This window comes from Cynoglossus semilaevis, chromosome 12 (genome assembly GCF_000523025.1).
Source record: "Cynoglossus semilaevis isolate Cse_v1.0 chromosome 12, Cse_v1.0, whole genome shotgun sequence".
In the NCBI taxonomy this organism is placed as follows: domain Eukaryota; kingdom Metazoa; phylum Chordata; class Actinopteri; order Pleuronectiformes; family Cynoglossidae; genus Cynoglossus; species Cynoglossus semilaevis.
Window position 1 is genome coordinate 4,386,114 of NC_024318.1, and position 19,956 is coordinate 4,406,069.

Below are 19,956 nucleotides of genomic sequence, written 5' to 3' on the forward strand. Positions count from 1 at the left end.
CACCAATGCCCGTTGTTATTGTGTATTAAATGGAAAGTAATCATCATTGGTATGAAGTAGCAACGGGTTTATAATACAGGCTAGCCTGAGCTCAGTTAACTTCAGGCCAAAGTTTGCCTTTCTGCTAACAGGAGTGGTATTTATGTGTTGTGCTAGATTTTTTTTTCCCCTCGTCGTCTGTAAGACAGAAATGTTCTTACAGTGACTCAACCCTCGGTTCTGCAGGTTAACTATTAGCTGTGGTGCATTTCACTGTTCGTTCTTGAACAGCAGGATCACAGAAACCATGACTGTCAAACGTGTCAGAGCCGGAATCTGAGCAGAAATTACTTTAACGCTTTCATCCGAAAAGAACCGACCGACCTGGGTTATCTGTGACCTTTGTCAAATTGTCTGATAAAAAATCTACAAAATATCTCGATCAGATTTTTTTCTAAATGCCCAAATTACGAATATTTATCTATGTGTACGTCATAATAATAAACATACCATAATAATACATAGTCTGTGTAATCAACTTTAAGAAGATGTTCTTCTGCACTTCTAGTGTTGCATTGTGTATTTATTCTCTGTTAACTAGAGATGTCAAACAGTTAAATTCTAATTTGATTAATCACCGGACTAATGATTAATCATACTGTGGAATAATCAGGATTGATCATGAGTAATTGAAGTAAATCAATATTCCTAAATTTGGCCTTTTTTTTTTTCTTTTTAATGCGTTAGCAGAAAGACTAAAAACAGCAGGAAGATGTCTGTGCATCACAGCTGTTTTATTTGAGACCGATCTGAGTATTGGAATTATTACGATGATGAAAAAAATACACGTCAATATTTTTAGAGTTGAATGTATTCAAGTCAGTCATGATGGTAATGACAACGCGTTCATTTTCCACAGCCCAACTTTTGACACACGGTTTGACTAATGATAATTTGATACTTGTAAATCTGTTAACTCGCAGAGGTGTGAACATGACTCAGGTCAACTCGGTGTAATTCTTACAGTTGACACAGTTTATTAAGTTGACAAGTTGACTTTGCAAGTCTTTCCACTGTGGTTAGTATTTGATACATAACAAATAATATAGAAACTAAAATGATTTAAAAAAAATACAGATAACAAATAATATAGAAACTAAAATGAAAAAAAAATAGTAGTTTTACTGTAGCAGAACTGGATTCTTTGCGTTTGTTGTTAAAGAAGTTATCTTGTAAGAGTTTTTTGATAATTATTTGTGAATAGTAACTAAACTCTTGCATGAAGGGAACAACATTGCAGGCTGTCATTTACAGTATATGGTGCTGATCAATAAGGCCTCAGTAACAGATATTCTCCCTCTGGGTGTTGATCTTGTTTTGTCCTGACATTGACACCTACATAACTGATCAGCTGTTCGTGTGGTGGAGGACATTCGGTGAGACACATTTCTCCTGCTGTGTTGACTGCCAGCTGTTGTTACTGTAAGACGGTGTCGCTGGTTCCAGATAATGAGCAGTGAAATAATCAGCTCCACAGCTGCTGCTTACTGATGTTTTATGGCCGGCTCTGTGTGACCAGTTGGTTGCTACGTGATGGTGAACAAATGCCTTTCACCAAGTGTGCACTCTTTACCAGGGCGAACGTTTCTGCTAGTCAACTTTTATCTCGTTTTCCTTGTCTGACCACATTCAGAGTGTTCTCTGATTCAGACTGTATCATCAGGAAAACACTGTAACATTCTGTCACCTTCTGTCCTGGTCAAAGGCACCATTCAGAAACACAATGTTGTTGTTTTTTGAAAAAACGGAACTGAACTTAGATCAGTTGGATGCTGATTGGATCACTGATACAGAAGGACTCGGGTTCGAGTCCGGTCTTAGATAAGAGCCCTGAGCAGCAGAACAACCTGAGCAGCTTCTAGAATTAACTAAACAAACCAAACTATCTAAATATAATTAGGGTTGATTACTTCTGAGAGACAGAGGGTGAGTTACTCTGCCAAGTGTTATTTCAAAGATTGCAGTTTTGCAGGTTCTCCTTCCAATCAGGAAAATATATTTTTGTGAATAACAAACATGTACTAATGACTTGCTGGAAGAACAAAACGTCTTTGGAAATAAAGTTTCTTGGACAAAGAAGCACATACCGATGAGTACGTGGTGTGCTCAAACAAACATTTCGACATTTTTTTCATACGTAGAAATTAAGAAAAAAAAAATCTGAGAAACAGTAAAATATTGGGCTAAAACCTGGAGCGGTTGTTTACACGTTGTCCCAGTTTGTGTGTGGGGTTCCTCCAAGGGCAGAATAAGGTCAGTTAGTGTGACTTTAAGATGTGACCCTCGGATGGACTGGTCAACTGTCCAGGGTGTCCCCCCCCCGCCCTCACACATGGACTTCTGGGATTGACTCCTGAGTTTAATGAACATTGCTGTGGTAAATTTGTATTTTATTGCAGACCATTAATTCATCTTGTACTGTTGAGATTATTTTGCTGAAAACACCAGTGTGTTGTGGCTGAAAACATCTCAGTAACAGAGAGGACAGTGAACCAAAACAGCCTAAGGCTCTGGGCTGGACAGGTTTATTTACCCTAAAAACATTTTAACTTTTTTTTATTATTATTACTGTCACAATTATTGTGAAATATGTTTGTATTGGCAGGAATCTGGCCATACAGTATGTATCGCAATACAGTGGCAACGTTACGTTATATTGGGATATACTGCGATGCTATAGGCACGGCAATCTAAGACTGTCATCGTAGTAAACACACAATGACGCTACACACTTAATATCAAGTAAAAAAAAAAAGACTAAAATTTATGCAGTACCTGTACAATCAACCAATGGTCGGACGTTTAAAATGCAACACAAAATAAACTAAAGCATGAAAATTGGCCTGTTAACTGTTAATAAAAAAATCAATACATAGCTGTAGAATATCAATACGACAGTGTGTCGATATTTTCTTACACACCTACTGTCAATACCTACGGCGTGTTTGGTTATGAACTGTACAGTGACGCCTGTTCACCTTGATCTTCCTGCTGTTTATCTGCTGCACTGAAACACTCGCACACACACACTCACACACTCCCACACACAGATCTGTAAACTCCACAAAGGCTTCTCTGACTGTTCCATGACAATCGGTGTTTGTGTAGTGTTCAGACTGTCGCCTCTGACGGCGCTGCTCCTCCTTTGGAGCCTGTGTGTGAAGCGGGATGACGCCGGTCCGTGCAGGGTCTCGACTGAGATGCTCCCAGCACACAGTCGGTGGACAACAACCGGGCCTTTTGTCCGTGATTTGGCACCCCCCCATCTCCTGCATCCACCCACATGGCCCTCATAACATCATGGAGAAAGAGCTTCTTTATCATCGACCTTGAACAGACTCTTCTCACCCTCCCATATTTCAGATCTGTCTGAAAAGTCAGCGCTTAAACAGGCTGATGTCACAGCGAGCTGACGCTGACGCCGACTCTGGGCTGCTTTACAACGTGCCTTAAACAGGTTCATCCTGATCAAACTCCTGCAGCATTCTCTCCCATGTAGCTCCTGAGGCTCTTCATGTTGTCTCTCTGGTAAACATGGCTGAGCTTAGTGTTTCTTTTTTTTTTTTTTTTTTTTTCTTTTTTTGCTCAGCTGTGGTAGGAGGGAGGGGACAACAGCAGGGGGCTGGACAGAGGATTGCCAAATCAGACGAGAGAGCGTTTGGGTGGAGAGTCCTGCAGGAGAAAAGAAAGAACAAGAGTCAGTGGGTGGAGGAGTTAGAAAAGAGGGTGACAGAGAAGAGCATGTGTTACAAGGAAGAGGGAGGGAGGCAGGGAGGGAGGCTAATATAAAAGGGTAAAGGCGGGGTTGTGGTTTGTGTCACATGTTCTGGTGCAGGCTGCAGCCGAGTGAAGTCCAGGTGGCACAGAGACTGTTTGAAAAACTGTTTCATATTCTGTTTCTCTCCACACTCTTTTGCTCCTGTCCTTTAAAAAAAAAAAAAATTTTTTCTCCCCCTTCTGATTTGCCCTTGCTCAGCAACACTCCGGGCCCCAGCAGACCAGGGAATGTCCCGGCGGCGAGATGCCTTACGTGGACCGACAGAACCGCATCTGTGGCTTCCTGGACATTGAGGAGAATGAAAGCAGCGGCAAGTTCCTGCGCCGCTACTTCATCCTGGACACACAGCTGGGAAGCCTGGTGTGGTTCATGGACAACCCACAGGTAAATCACAGTGGTCAGGGCTAGCTTAGCTCAGAGCTGTGGACACTGAACAGACAAGTGTTTAGGACGGAACGGAAACAGGTGACAAAGCTGTGATGTGTCCCAGGAACTGGAGCATAAAGACACGACCCACAAAGTTACATCTATCCTGGTTTATCTGTCTGTATCAGGATTTTATTTTTCTAGTTTGGAGTTGACAGGATACATCATTCAAACGGCCAGAAAAAAAATATTTTATTTTTGTTAGAATGAGAAAATGAAAATTCAGATTTTTATTTTTTTTTATCCTATCAGACACTTCAGTTGTGGCTCCAACTTCTTTACACATTTCTGACACATTAATTTTTCAATGTCTCACTGTTGGCAAGAAGTGAGGATAAATAATGCAATACTTATTCAAACCTTTCAAGTTAATGGGCCGTCATTTCATTATAAATCATTTTATTTTTTTGTTTGTTTGTTGAGACGACTGCTCAAAATCTGTCTCCTCTTTGTGTCATAATTGTGGCCTTTTGTTTGTTGAGACGACTGCTCAAAATCCGTCTCCTCTTTGTGTCATAGTGGGTAGTGCAGTTTTCTTACATCATTACAGGAGGGTTGTGGGATCAATTCCACACTTTGGTAGTTCATACATTTCCTTTTCTAAAATATTATGATGGTTGAATCTGGATTGACTGACCCTCAGAATCACAGCGTTAATCTGGAATACCTAAACTTCACGGTGTCGGTGGAGTTCGTGTAGTCGACCAGTAAATCCTGTTGATTTTAAATACTGTGTTTCTTTTGCTTCCACAGAACCTGCCTGTGGGTGCAGATTGTGTTGGTTCCCTTAAACTCACCTACATCTCCAAGGTACAAAAAAAAATCATCTGACACGGGACTTCTCCTTAAACTGGGATTATCTTATTTGCCTATGATGAACAGAAATTAATTAGCAATAATTCTATTCCCCTCCAGGTCAGTGATGCCACCAAGCTGAGGCCCAAGGCTGAATTCTGCTTTGGTAAGAAAACGTTTTTCATCAGTCTACTACAGTCACAGATTACTACAAACCTACAGCAGTTATAGTCAACATTCAAATACATTAGATTCTGAACCCTGTCTAAGCCTGTCTAGCTAACGTTAGCTCTAGTGTCTGTACCAGGACTGTTGTAGCTAACGTTAGCTCTGGTGTCTGTACCAGGACTGTTGTAGCTAACGTTAGCTCTGGTGTCGTAGCTCACAGCACATGTCTGAACAGTCATCAAAGGGAAAGTCGATTTAGTTCCAGAGAAACATCTGAGTCTTAGTCTTTGGTGATTGGTTATGAATCACGGTGTCGGCTGAATATACTTTCACCCTTTTACTGTTCCCACTGTTTCTTTTCCATTAGTCATCAATGCAGGGATGAGGAAGTTCTTCCTGCAGGCCAATGATCAGCAGGACCTGGTGGACTGGGTCAACGCTCTTAACAAGGCCACAAAAATCACTGTAAGATGATTATTCACACACACACACACACACACACACACACACACACACAGGCCGGTCCAGGAGCACAAATCTTTCAGTTCAACGTTGACTCATTTCTGGAGCTCATAATTTTCTCAGCTCCATTCGTTGGTCCGAGAGATGTTCAGATTTTTTTCCTCAGAGTGTGAATATGAATGAATAGGCTTTTTGAGTCAGAGTCTGACTAACAGGAAGATGAATTGTTTTATTTGGTTCTGAGATAAGGACCACTTACATTGTTCTCCTTAATGACAGGAAGTAAATATGAAACATGTCAAAAGTCTGTCACGTTCTCTGCCTTCTTCTGTGGAAAAGTTCCACCCGAACATCTCCTTGTCACTGTTTTTATTCCCACCGATTCGTGAGCATTCCACAGGTTTGTTATTGATCTGTGTGTGTGTGTTTATGTGTGTGTCTCTAAGGTGCCGAAAACCTGTGAAGGCCAGCAGACATCTGAGAACAACAGGTCTCTCCCAGATGTCGTTGGAACCAAGAAACAAATCTCCTACAGGACGGAGATCATTGGAGGAGTTCCCATCGTCACACAGACACAGGTGAAGCAGAACACGGTGTGAATCAGTGAACCAGGTGTATCACGGTCGTTAACCACATGTGTCTCACATAGTCTCTGCTTTATTAATATGTACATTTAATTGTGTTATTGTGGTTAGAAAGCCGTTGCAGTTGCAAGAACCAAAAAAACTCCTTCCCCCGGGGGAACCCCCCCCCCGGCACTTTTCTTGATCGTTGGGTGTTAACCAGAAAGTTAAAAAAAAACCCAGCTAATTTTTCTGTGGTTGATAATCATGTTCACTCTGGATTAAACTCTTACTTAATAACGTCTGTGCCTCTCTCCGTCCGCAGCACGACGCCGGTGATGGGGCAGACAGAGCGGAGCGCGACGCCATGCATCGCTCCCACAGCCAGCTGCCGTACTTCCTGAGTCGACCCGCTCAGGAACACACCGTCATCAAGTCAGGATACTGTGTCAAACAAGGAGCCGTGGTGAGAGCCTGGAAGACTGTCCACGAACGATGAGGGGGTTGTTACTGAGAAGGAGTTGAAAGGGTTAAAATTTAGAACAAATTGGTAATTTGCGGGTGACAGGAAGTAGTTTATTGGTGTTTCCTGGAAGAATATAATTTGTCTTTTTACCACCTCCCAGTGCAGATGTGTATTTAACCCCTGAATAGAAAAGTAAGTAAAAAAAAAAAAAAAAAAAACTCACATTTTTAGTCGGGCGTCATGTAACCACTCCATCACCAAAATGAAGCCGACTTCAGCAGAGATGGCCAATGAGTTTAGCACTTAAACCTCCTGAGGAATTAAACCTATGGACTATAGTGACCTCAGATGTTGATAAAATGAGAGGCGCCCCGACGGTTGAGACACTTTAGGATGTTATTATTCAGTCTCCAGTAACAGGTCGACTCTCACTGTACGTCCGGTTCAGTTCTGATGCACTGGTGTCAATAATTAAGTAGAGGCAGTTACAGTGTTTAATGAACACCCAGAAGCTGAAACAGGTGACTGTAAAACAGTCTGTATTATCTCTGAACTAACTACAGTTTCACCAGCCTCTCTCTCTCTGTGCTAATGGGGTTTTTTTTGCATAGGGTAAAAACTTACCATACTACTATAAACCAGCCTCTCTCTCTCTGTCTCTCTGGGGTTTTGTTTGTTTTTTTTGTATAGGGTAAAAACTTACTATACTACAATATACATATATTACTCCATTACATCTGTTTGTGTATATAAATGTATGTCTATGTATATTTAACTCACTTTTTCACTTCACTCACATTTACTCTTTCTGATGAGTCTTTATTTTTTTTTTCAAACTTTTTCGCAGATGAGGAACTGGAAGCGGCGATATTTCCTCCTGGAAGAGAACTCCATGAGCTACTTCAAGTCTGATTTGGTAATTAACATTGATGGAGATAAGTGAAGCCCGCCGGGGGGGAGCGGGAGTGGATTAGGGTTGAATCCCGTCAGTCTGTGGCTGAGAGTTCCACAGCAAACAGCCAGTCCTGACATGTTTTATCTGCTGTGTGAAATTCTCTGCCCTCATTTCACATGTCTGGTCATGCCTCATCGCCTGTAGGCACACACACACACACACAGACACACACACACAGTTAGAGACAACAGTGCACCTCCTATTCCCAGTGCTTGGCGCGGTCTGCCCTTATTTGACAGCTTTATCTGTGTGTTTGGCCATCAACAGCCCCCAAGGACATGGACTCTGTGTCTGCAGTATAAAATGACCAGGTCTCAAAAGTTACTTTGAACCTCACTTCCCTCTTTAGAAAGTTTGCTGTTCTCCTTCGTCCTATAAAATAAAAAGGAAATACTTTCATTGTTTTAACACCAGATTTTCCTCTTTTGTCGTCGTCGTCAGTGTCTATTGTTTTAATTGAAACTCTCCTCCAGGAAAAAGAGCCGCTGAGAATGATCCCTCTGAAGGAAGTTCACAAAGTCCAGGAGTGTAAACAGAGGTATTTGACAAGTCCCAACGTTTTCCCCTTTGTGTAAAAACAATCTTTTGTCCAGGAGAGTTCTACTGCACCGGTTATCATCTCTGGAAATCCTGGAGTGTCTGTTCAAGTCTTTGACTCTGTTTTTTCTCCTTATCTGTGCGTGCAGTGACATCATGATGAGAGATAATCTGTTTGAAGTCGTCACAACGTCGAGGACTTTTTACATACAGGTGAGTCTTTCTATGAATATTCAAAAAATACTTCCTCATATTTGTTTTTGTACTTCAGTCTTTCATAATGTTTTTTTTTTTTTATTCCAAAGTGTCTCATCACATTCTGTTGAACTATAGATTGTCACATGGCAGACAAACTGGTTCAAACCGACTTTTTGGCTCATGTGACACTTGACAGTCTGTATGTCAAAAATGTGATGACACTTGACAGTCTGTATGTCAAAAAATGTGACTTTATTATTTATTTATTTTTTTTAATCCATGTGACACTTGACAGTCTGTATGTCAGTCTATCAGAAATCTATTTTTATTTTTAAAAAAACTGCACTAGGGACTTGGTGTCATAATGTTGACTTTATTTATGTATGTACTTTAGTCTTTCTCCCATTCCAACCTGCACTAAAGACATTATGTTGACTTTATGTATTCATTTATTTGTTGAGTTGTGACTGAAATTTTAAACATTAGTCACTAAAATTAAAACTAAAATGGCTTTAATGAAAAAATAAATTGCTTACCAAGACAAAATCCAATCATAATAGCTAAATTAGGCTAAAAAACAAAATGGCCATGTCGTGCTGAAGGAGAAAAGGAAGTAATCGGTGTGTACAACCTCTAATATATAACCCCAGGTTTCAGTCCTATTGGGATTCAAATATAATTTCCAGGAGTGAGCTCACCAAAAAAAAACAAAAAAACAATCTCCATATATTTAATTTAATTCATTTATTTTTCCAACATCAGGCCGACAGTCCAGAGGAGATGCACAGCTGGATCAAAGCCGTCTCAGGGGCCATCGTAGCCCAGCGGGGGCCCGGGCGGTCTGCTGCCACAGTATGTATCACAGACTATAATCACATCCCATAACTGACAGTAGAAACCCCTAACCCTGAATGGAGCCGCGCGTCTGGAGGTTTTGCATGTATGTTGTGTGAGAAAGACTCATCAAACCCAACGTCCAATCATCGTGACCGGTCAACAGACTCATCCGTGCATGCATGTCCAGTTCTGATGATGTGACACTGTTTCATGCCTGCACACATACACGTACAGAAAAAGGTGAAGGGAGAATGGTCCTGAGTTCTGTCACTGATCACCATGGTGGTGGTACCAGTCACCAAAACAGCCCAGGTTGTGGTCCTTACCTGGAGCCTCCACCACGTCCCCCGTACTGATAGTTTTTCCTATTTGCAGGTCCTCTAGATGACCCTCGAGTTCTTTTATCACTTCTGTCAAATTTCAGCGTCACATGAAACAAATGTCTTTTTTCCACCGTTTTGAGTTTAGCCTTTGAAAAGTTGGGCAGGTAACTGTCTCCACAGTCTCCACAAAGAAACCAGCGTTGTGTCTGGTTTCTCTACCGCCCCCTATCTGATCTCCTCTGCCCCTCTTTTTCTTCTCTCCCTCCCTTTCTGTGCCTGTTCTCTTGATTTTCCTTTTCTATTTATTCCCTCTTCTTCTTCCTCCTCCTCCTCCTCAGTCTGTGGGGCAGATGTGTCCCATCTGCTCTAATCCTGCTTTGCACTGTGTTGTTGCAGATGCGGCAGGCCAGACGGCTGTCGAACCCTTGTATACAGAGGTATACATCCCGAATCGGGGAGTGCAGCAGCACGTACGTCAGCTCGTCCAACCCCCCCGCTCCCCTCTTAAACTTTTAAGTTCACCTTTTTTAATACTGTTTCCCACTGACTGGCTGGCCCGTTGTGGTTGTAGGTATCATGAGGGCAGATTAGGACTGACTGCTTATCTGATGGTCTTTAAAAAAAAAAAAAAAAAAATGGCTGAGAATCCACATCACTGCAGTTCATTTGGCTGTGTTAACCAAACAAATGATCCTCCCTTCACCCCACTCCCCCCACTCAGTGTTTTTCATACACAAGTCTTTTTTTCTTTTTTGTTTTTTTCACATAGCTGAAGACTTTAGTTGAAAGTTTAGGTTCAGTTTATTTAAGAAAAGACGCCTGTGAGGCTGGACGAGTGTTTTCTTTGTCTTCTTTTGCATGTGACTTTCAGCACAAGCATGGAAACTCAAATCAAACACAATATTTTGTAGCCATGGAGAAAAGGTCCAAATGCTAGATTTGGAAAGAAAACCCCTCATGGACTTTTATCATCATTAAAAGTCCATGATTTTAATTATTTCATTGTCAAATGCTACTTTCAGGTCTTCTTTTGTAAAACCTAGTGTTCATTTTTGGGAACTGCAGGCCTGATCATAGACTGGCTGTTCAGTTACACGTAGTGACACGAGTTGATTGAACGTTAGCAGTCAAGTCAAGAGCTCGTGACCTTTTTCCAGCCGGCGCCATCCATTCATTATATAAATCCTAAATGTCTAAACATAATGATATCATCTGCGTATGTGATGACCAAAAATCAGAACATTTCACAGGAATATCTGCAGCCACTTTTCCCCGCTCCTCCTCTTTTTCCTCCTCCATGGCTTTGGCTGCGTAGCTTTTCTGCGACTTAACGTTCGTTGTTGCTTATTCGCGCAAATATGCTATTGTTTCTGAACAGTCAATTACCCATCAGCACCGTGCGCTTGTAATTCCTGATCAGTGTATTCACAGGTACCCTTTTTTTCCTCCTGTGTGTATTTCTGGTGACTGTTGTCTTTCACACCGTGTGTTTCTCTCCCCCTCCGTGCTCTGTCGTCTCTGCAGTCTGCTGCAGCTGTGTACCTGTCTTAGATGTGTGACATCCTGCCTGTCTCTTCTCCTCCCTCCTGTCCGCTGCCTGTATGTTTGGGTTTTTTTTTCCTCTCTCTCTTGTTGTTTGCACAGACTTTAACGATAAACCTGTTACTACATTGATGTACTCAATACTTTGTTGGTGCAATGTTTAAGTTTCTAGCATGAAGACAGACAGTGAGTTTACGTTAAGTTCAAGGTCTCAAAAAGACGCTTTTCATGGTTTTGTGCAGATGTGTTGACTAGAACAAGACAGCTGCAAATGAATCAGGCGAAACAGGGGCAACGATACGATATATTGCAATATACTGCTATATATAGGCACGGAGATATATTGGGTTTTTTTTTTTTTTTTTTTCAACAATTTAATTGTAGTCAAACTGTCATTACTGTTCCATCTTAACACCAGGTTACTAACATTGGAACAGAGTGATCTACGTAGAGCAGGTTTAGTACCAGAGTTTTCACCATAGCTTAATCAGCGTGACCTTTCTGCGACCAATACTAAATTCCTCTTCCTCTCCACCGTAGCTGGGTTTTTTTTTTCTCTCCATCGTCTCAATTCTTCTCCTTTGTGTTTCAGAGATTAAAATCTGAGAGTGAAAAGCTGTGAAATAACCTGCACCAACCAACCGCTGCGTCCTTAGACACTGCTCCTCCACTGTAACCTGTTGAGACCATAACTACCATAACTAAAACCCGCTGTCACAGCGCCCACTAGTCCTGCTTCTTCTACAACTACTTCTTCTACTAGTACTACTACTACTACTACTACTTTTACTACTACTTCTGCTCCAACCACCTCCTACACTCTCCTGCAATGCTACATACTCCAGCTTCTTCTTCCTATAAATGGCACCAGGCTCCACCTACTGGTGGTACTTCCAAGTCTGTAATTAACTTTTTTCATATATATATTTTTCGCCTTAATCCTCTTTAGGATTTCACTCTGGTTACTGATGAACCGTCAACCTGCTTTCACGCTTTCCGCGGCAGGAACACGGCAGTCGCTCCACTTTCTACCGCAGCCACCCGGGTCCCCCCGCCCCTCGCTCGCCCATATCTACCGTGCCACCATGCCTCCCAGAGTGGGGCGCTGCTGTCACGTGCGGCACACGCCCGCAGCCTGGCGTGGGACAGCGAGCACTTCATGAGCCTGCTGCCGCGGCCCAGCCGCGGCCACTCGCAGGCACGCCTGTCCCTGCAGGAGACGCGCCTGGCAAAGTGACGCCCTCGCCCTGTGTGCCTCCCGTGGCCCCTGTCACCACGTTGGAGGTTGAGGAGTCACCGTGGCGGAGGCGGAGCAGCTTCGAGCCCCACATGCCTGAAACCCCTCTGGACTTGGATGATGCTGACCTGCCTGTGAGTGAGGTCTGAGATGTTGAGACTGTGGACAGGGTTGCCATTAATGAGGAGGAAAGGAAGAAACAAAATGGAAATTGACCGGCGTTTGTGCCGAAACTGGCAGTGAAACATCACAAACTCAGCTCTTCAGCTCCTACCTTGGTGCTGCCAGTGAGAAGGAAACGTGTCGTGGGTGACCTCTGACCTGTCCCTGTGTGCCAAAGATGCAGTGTTTTAGCCAAGTCCTATGTGTTTGAGTCCAAGTCTGAGTACAGCTCACCAAAGAACAAGTCAAGTCCACAAAAAACCCTGGAGCTAACAGGTCACTGACCAAACCACTCAGTCAAGATCTGGCTGATTTTCACCTCTGAGCCCAAGTGGAATTCCTAAGATGGATGTTTGAGTTCAAATCCAATCACCACTGGACGTCCCAAGTCAAAACACCAGTGTTTCTAGTTCAGGTTCCCCAAGTCAAAACACCAGTGTTTCTAGTTAGTTCAGGTTCTGAGTCCCTCGGCTTTGAGTCAAAGTAAACGAGCGACCAAGAACTTGGTCGAGTCAGAAAATGCTAGTATTGATTTTCTTTAAAAAAAGTTCTTGTTAGTTACAACGAGTGTAAGTCAGAGTTATTGACCAAGAAGAGAAGTTTGAGTCCAGTTTGAGTCCCGAAAGTTCCGAGTCAGAGGCCAAGCCACGAAAAAGAAAAATAGGTTCAGGTTCAGTCCAAGTGGATCTTCCAGGGTTTCCAGGCCGGGTCACAAACGATCGAGTCCTAGACCTGAGGATTACAACACTGCTCAGAGGAGCTGCTCTTAAGCCCCTCCCCCTCCGTCTGCCTGCTGTTCAACATGTGTCTTTGTATTTATTTTCTAATTCAAACCCCACATTTGAGTTTCCTGGTGCTGATCAGAGTCCAGGGACTGGTGTCGGTGAGTTCTTCAGACCACTTTGTTCGGAGAGAAGAAGACGGGAACTTTCTGAAGGGTGCAAGAACTTTTTCCTCGTGTCTAGAAAGAAAGTGTTCATCTTTTCATAACCTTCCTGTGATCTGAATTCAACGGTGAGTGTTAATTCAGGCTTTTTAACACTGGACTGTGGAGAGGATGGACTGAACGGAATCCTGTAGAATCCAGTGTTCCTAATAATAGAACTTCAAAGTCATTTAGTCTTTCTTTTAAATTCCAGTCCTTTGATTTAACTTTTTAGTACTGCAGGTTGCTTTGGGTGCGTTCAAAGATTTTTTTTTTTTTAACCGTTTTCTCAGTGAGTTTGTTGTTGTTTTTGACTAATGGCACATTTAACAGGTGAATGGACACAGAAAGTGTCAGTTCTAGGGACTGTTTAAAAGAAATGGACACAGCCTTTGGGTTACAGACACTGTGTTTCTGTCTGTGGTTTTGGTACTGGCTTGGTCCTTGTTCCTACCTTCAGAACTACCTTCGTTTGCAGCGTGAATTCCACTAAAAACATGTCGAGAAATTCAGGCTCGTGATGTCACTGCGTTCATACACATGTATTTACAGCTAGGTGTTGTGCTTTATCTAATCATTTCCTCTAAACAGGATCAGCGGCCCTCAGTTTGAAACAACCGACACAGTGTTCTACAGCTAGGGACCCGTGTGTGTGTGTGTGTGTGGGGGGGAGGACTCTGAAGAAAACGTTTATTGACATTGTTTGAAGTACTTCTTCTGAAGAAAACGTTTATTGACATTGTTGGTCATTTGAAGTACTTCCGTGGTATTTTCTCCAGGTACCACCTCTGAAAATATTTGGCTCTTCAAGTTCCACAGTAGAACCAGCAATAAAAAAAAATTCACCAGCACAAAAAAACCTCAGTGTTCAGCCAAGACACTGGTTCTGACTCACTCCTGCACAGCCTCTCTGTTGTAAATATGACAACCCGCCCCCCCCCCCCTGCCCCCCCACAGCCAGTCTCCCTCCACCCACGACAGGAGCGTTTGCTAAACTGAAGTGAACTTTGTTTTGAACTCGGTGACTCCTGCAGAACTGCTGTTCTCATCGCAGAGAGGAAATAAAATTACAGATCAGTTTGACTTCCTCCTTGTAGATCAAAAAAAAATGTTGAAATTATGATACACTTGCCCTGCCCCTCTCCCCTCCTACTTGATAAAACCTCTGCTCTAAGATCAGTTTATAAAGAGGAGAGTCACGTCCTAATAAGGCTGTGAGACTTCATTAGACAGAGAGACACCGAACAGTGGAACAGAAAAACTAACAGGTTCACGTTTCACTGCTGCCGTCTCTGCTGGGCTGAGTGTAACGTTAATATTCTTCCCCTGATTTTAAAAGTACCACACATACAGTACTAGGGCTGTGTATTGACAAGAACCTGGCAATACGATACGTATCGCGATACAGGGGCAACGATACGATATATTGCGATATACTGCGATACTATAGGTACAATGATATATTGATTTTTTTTAAATTTTTTTTTTCAACCAATGTAACTGTAGTCAGAGTGTGATCCTAGTCTCAGACTCTGTTCCATCTGAACATCAGTTCCTAACTCTGGAACAGAGGGATCTACATTTGGAATCACTAGAGAAGAAAGAAAAGAAAAAGAAAATGAACCAACACCAGGAATATTGGACTGGGAATTGGTGAAAAAAAAAATCAATAATCAATGATGGAGGAGATTGATACGGCATCAGGAAAGGAAATATTGTGATATTTAAGTCTTTGATATTTTCTTACACCTCTAACATGGTGTAAGAACATTGGTCACCTCAGGGTCGCAGACTGTTCTGACGGAGGTCCAATTCAGATTATAATCTCATCATCCACACCCTCAGATTAAAATATGGGACTTGAGCTGCAGTGTGAAATTCTCCCAAGGTTACGTCCATTTTCTTTAAAGAGTTGGTGGCCATCACAGGACTCCTCTTAGCGTAACATGCTAACTGGGTTTTAACCTTTGTTTATAATAATGGACTCATGTTCGTGAGGGTGTTTTTTTGTTTAAATGAATTCATAACAGTCCAATAAATATCAGCAGAGACCTGTTACTGTTAGAACTGGTCTTTTCCGTTGTTGGACCAGTGAACCTGGTCGTGATTGGACCATGTGGGACGACATTCAGTGACGTTGAATCTGTTAAAATAAAAACACAGCTTAGAGGTTTTTAAAAAAATTTTTTTGCATGTTAGTAAATCCTCCGATTGATTTTTTGGACTTAGTTTTTCTTTGTAAACAGCAGAGTTTTCTCTGTGTGTGTGTGTGTGTGTGTGTGTTTGCCGAAGTAGATGTGTGTGTGTGTTGGAATTGTTTTTGTACGCTTTTAGATGTTTGGTTTTTTAAATCCGTTTTTCTTCTTGTAGCTGTGTTATTGAATAGCAGGCAGCTTTATTTAAACACACACACACTCACACACACACTCACACGTGAGTCCTGCCAAATAATACACACACACTAATGTTGCCTGTTCCATTTCATCCCAGCAGAGCCAAGCTACTTCAGCCACTGTTCCGTTTGTGTTTTATTTTTTTTATTTTTATTTTTTTTTTATTTATTATGTGAATGACTTGAAAGAAATAAACACTGAAAATGTGTGCGTTCACTGTGTTCAGTCACAGCTGTTAGCAGCCCTGTGCAGCTCAAGGCGCACGCTGCCCTCTAGTGGTCACAGCGAGACACTGCAAGTAAAGTATTTCTACAGTTTTTCTGCAGAATTAAAGGAGCTTCAAATACATACATTTAAAACATTCAAAAAGAGACAAATGTTCATACATTACGTCATCCCAACATTTTTGGAGAACGTAGCATCAGTTCTAAATTCAAAATAATACAATTTTTGTAGTGAAAACGTTAATTTTCTTTGTTGTTTTCCTGTTGAATCCAGGTTCAAATAAATCTCAGAGACGGAGTTTGTTTATAAAGAGATTTTTTATTATTAATAATAAATAATTATTAATAATAAAAAATAAATGTTTTAACTCTTTATTCTCAGTATAAGAGTTGAAAGTTTGTTGAGTGGTGAGCGGTGAGGTAGTAGCGTGACGTAGGGTTCCTACCTGACAAGTAAAAGGTTCAGGGTTCGTTTCCACACCGTCCCTGAACCGTCCTTCTTCTCTAGGCTGAACAGAGTATTTAAAGTACTGAGTATTTTAAGTACAGGGTACTGACAGGAGGTGTATTTATACTGTCCTAATGCGGTGGTGAGGTGACTGAGGATGAGTTTCCAGAGGAACTCGGAGTCTGTGTCTCCGACACTTCCTGCTTTCTGAAATGACGCCGTGGGAATCACAGACGTGTGACGAAGAACGGTCTGTAAATGGATGTGAATACAGTCCAGTGTAGACTGGTCGTTACGGTCATCTAGACTACAACGGTCTGTGTAGATTGAAACTTCAATTCTGTCTGTGTACCGTCGTGTCCCATATGTGGCTCTCTGGCGCCCCCCGATGGGAGGCGCTCATCTTTGTAGCTGTTACTGTCCACAACCTCAAACAAATGTGGAAACTTTCTTCACGCCTCCTCTGAAGTGCTCTGGCGCCCCCTGGGGGAGGGCTATATTTCCCGCTTTGAAACCACTGCTCAAGGGGGGGAAAGTGTGGAGACAAGAAAAACAGCAACAGAGAGTTTAAAAGTAAACCTTAGACATACTGTAGTACAACTACAGTATTGAAGTACACGTGGAAAAAAGTACTGCACTGACATGTACTCCACAGTAAATACAGAATTCAGAGTGTGTTTTCATTTTCTTGAGCACTGATGATTTATTTAGGTTTCTGCAGACTGTGTGTGTGTGTGTGTGTGTTCATATAGAGGGAGGTCATTAATTGAATCCTGTGACATTTTCTGGGCCTGTGTTTCTGTGAGTGACACATTATTGATGGTTGGTGTCGACGAGGGACTTGATAAGAACTGGATGATGAAAAACAGCATTCTGGATTTTTTTTATTTCATAAACCATGGACTCTACTGGTAAACACAGCTGTTTTCAACTACACTGCATTTCTTTCTACAAAAAATAATTATAATAAATATTATATATGTATTTATTTTATTTGATAATAATAATTAATCATCAAATTTGGAGAAGAGTAATTTTTTTGTTTGCCAACATTTTTACCAGAGCAGATTCAGATTCAGTTAGAGTAGGTTACTCCTCACTTCTTCTTCTTCTGAACGTGAATCTGAAAAGAATTGGAACGATTGTAAGGTGGCGTTGAACCCTCAAACCCCCTAGTCTCTGACCCACTGATCCACCGTCTTCCCTTCTTCTGTTTCATTCAGTTTCTTGGAGTGAGGAATAACGAAAACAGGAAGAGGAAACCAGATGTTTCATCTTCGTCTTCACGCCCGTGTCACTTTCCCAACCAATCGCAGCACTGCTCCGGAGGACGTGGGTCTTTGGTGTGGCTTCAGGCGTGAACAGACGTGGACGCAGTCTGGAGTTCAGAGATCACACAGACCTCTGTGGGATCCGTCCTTGGATGTTCCTGCCGCTTCTGGTCGGAGGCCGGGTGTTCCTCAACAGATGAGGAGTAATTCATCGGAACATTTTCCCACCATCCCCCCCCCCACCCCCTCAGTGTACGGCAGTGACGTGGGGTCTGATTACACAGGAAGTTCCTGCTCGTCCTGTAGTTGGCTGTGTGTGAAGTTATGCAGCGACGGGACGACGGTGGCTACGAAACGACGACGATGAGTTTCTGGATAACAGACGTGTGATTGTGCACACTGTTCTCCTCAGCCAATCGTCTGCCCCGGCTGTCCCCCTTTTTTTTGCCACTTTTCTAATTGCCTGTTGGACACAGACGTCTGTGTTAAACACAGCTCCAGAACCACAGGGGGGCCAGAGGGACTCCACACTGGGCCCGAGGCCGGACCAGACAAACACGGACGTGTAATCAGTCAAATTGTTCTGCAGTTTTTATAGAACACCCATGTCAGCAGGTCTCGGGCTGAAGTGTCAGGTGACGCCGCTAAAACGCACGCTTTTATGTCCTGAAATGTAAAGTTTACGTCGATCATAAAAATGCCACGTCGACCGAGAAGTTCATTTTATTTCAAACTGTCGAAGGAATGTGTGTTTGCTGTTAGCTACGAAGTAGAAAAGTCTGCATTCAAACTGTCGAAGGAATGTGTGTTTGAATTAGAAAAGTCTGGCTGCGAAAATTAATCAAAGACAAGAGAAGCTAAACGTTAGCCCGAAGCTAATGAAAATAGCCAGAAATGAGATTAAATTGAATTTAAAAAAATGCATCAACAGCTAATGATAAGATGTTAAAAGTTAACCAGAAAGAACAACGAGGACAAAAAACAAAAAACAAAGTTAACCTAAAATGAGAGCAAAGTTTGTAAACAATAATCAAACACAGACACGAGAAGAAAAACAGATCAAAGTTTGTCGACAAAAACATGAATAATGAACCGAAACGACAATAAAACACAGATAAACATCAGAAAGTTTGAAAGAAAAACAGAAAAACAAACCAGCAGGAAAAAAAAAAAAGTTGTTGTTTTAAATTAACGATGTACATGTGAAAAACAAATAAAAAACCTCCAAACCCAGTTTCCCAGGGAATTCCCATTTTTCAAACCTTTCACACGTTGGTTGTTTTTAACGTTTGTAATTAAGACGCCATTTTGAGACGACTCGGCCGTGTTTGTTTTGCTGCGTGCCTGTGACAGAACCGATTACAGAGGCATCAGCATTAGTTCCATCTGAGCCCATGTTTGTCATTATTTAGATATCACCATTACAGGCTGTTTATTCCCCATTTATAACCCGCGGAGCTGGGATTAGATCATCATCGCTGATCAAACGCTCTCCTCCAACAGTTTTCCCTTTATGACAAATGTGGCCGTTTGTGAGGACGACGACGACGACGAAGAGCCACAGCGAGCCCACAACTCCCATCATCCACCCCGACTCTCCGCTCTCATCACTAATTAGCCATAAAGCGAGTGCAGGCTCCAGTAGTGACTAATTTATTAGTGAGAGTAAAAAAAAAAACAAAGAGAAGAAGAAGAAGAAGGAGGAGGAGGAGGTCGGTGGAGATCCTGGAGATACTTTAACATCACCACAGTGAGTACAGAGTAGTACAAACTATGGCCCGTGGGCCAGATACAGCACACTGGGCTTTCCTCTCCGGCCCATCAAACACTGGTACAAGGTGTAGTAAAGACTGACGTCAATCAAGTGTCATTCCTTCTGTCAAATTTTGAACCTCATTTTGGCCAAAATGTGAAAACAAGAATTCTCCTTGAAGTAAAAGTACTTAAAAACACAGTAATATCCAGCACCCAGGTACAAAACAAATACCTGTCGTTGAACCAAATACTTTGAAACTCTAAGAAGTACTGTAACATGTTGTTAAAACTGAAACTAGTTAACAGCAAATCTGACGTGACAAACTTCTCCGACTGCAGCTAAAGTTGTTTTTATTTATTTCCACTGGGTGGAGCCACATGTGATCGAGGTTTGTGGGAAAAAAATATTTACGATCCATAATTAAAGTCTCATGGTTTTTTTTTTAATGATT

General features: G+C 42.1%; 1 protein-coding gene across 8 annotated transcripts in view; it reads left to right on the top strand.

Annotated features, from left to right (window-relative positions):
- LOC103387078 (pleckstrin homology domain-containing family A member 1-like) overlaps positions 1-18,523 on the top strand; it is a 20,021-nt gene extending 1,498 nt beyond the window's left edge. For 2 of the 8 annotated variants that reach the window (XR_003051249.1, XR_003051248.1), the window contains exons 2-13: positions 4,016-4,201; positions 4,997-5,053; positions 5,159-5,204; positions 5,574-5,671; positions 6,115-6,246; positions 6,557-6,697; positions 7,545-7,613; positions 8,126-8,190; positions 8,339-8,402; positions 9,150-9,239; positions 12,095-12,903; positions 12,944-13,129. Coding sequence is in view for 3 of the 8 variants with exons in the window: in XM_017037383.2 (XP_016892872.1) it covers positions 4,061-4,201; positions 4,997-5,053; positions 5,159-5,204; positions 5,574-5,671; positions 6,115-6,246; positions 6,557-6,697; positions 7,545-7,613; positions 8,126-8,190; positions 8,339-8,402; positions 9,150-9,239; positions 9,944-10,017; positions 11,072-11,146; positions 12,095-12,326 (1,284 nt within the window). In the remaining 5 variants the exon portion in view is untranslated. The other 6 variants (XR_003051250.1, XM_017037383.2, XR_003051251.1 and 3 more) reach the window with 6 other exon arrangements.
- The last annotated feature ends 1,433 nt before the right edge of the window (positions 18,524-19,956 follow it).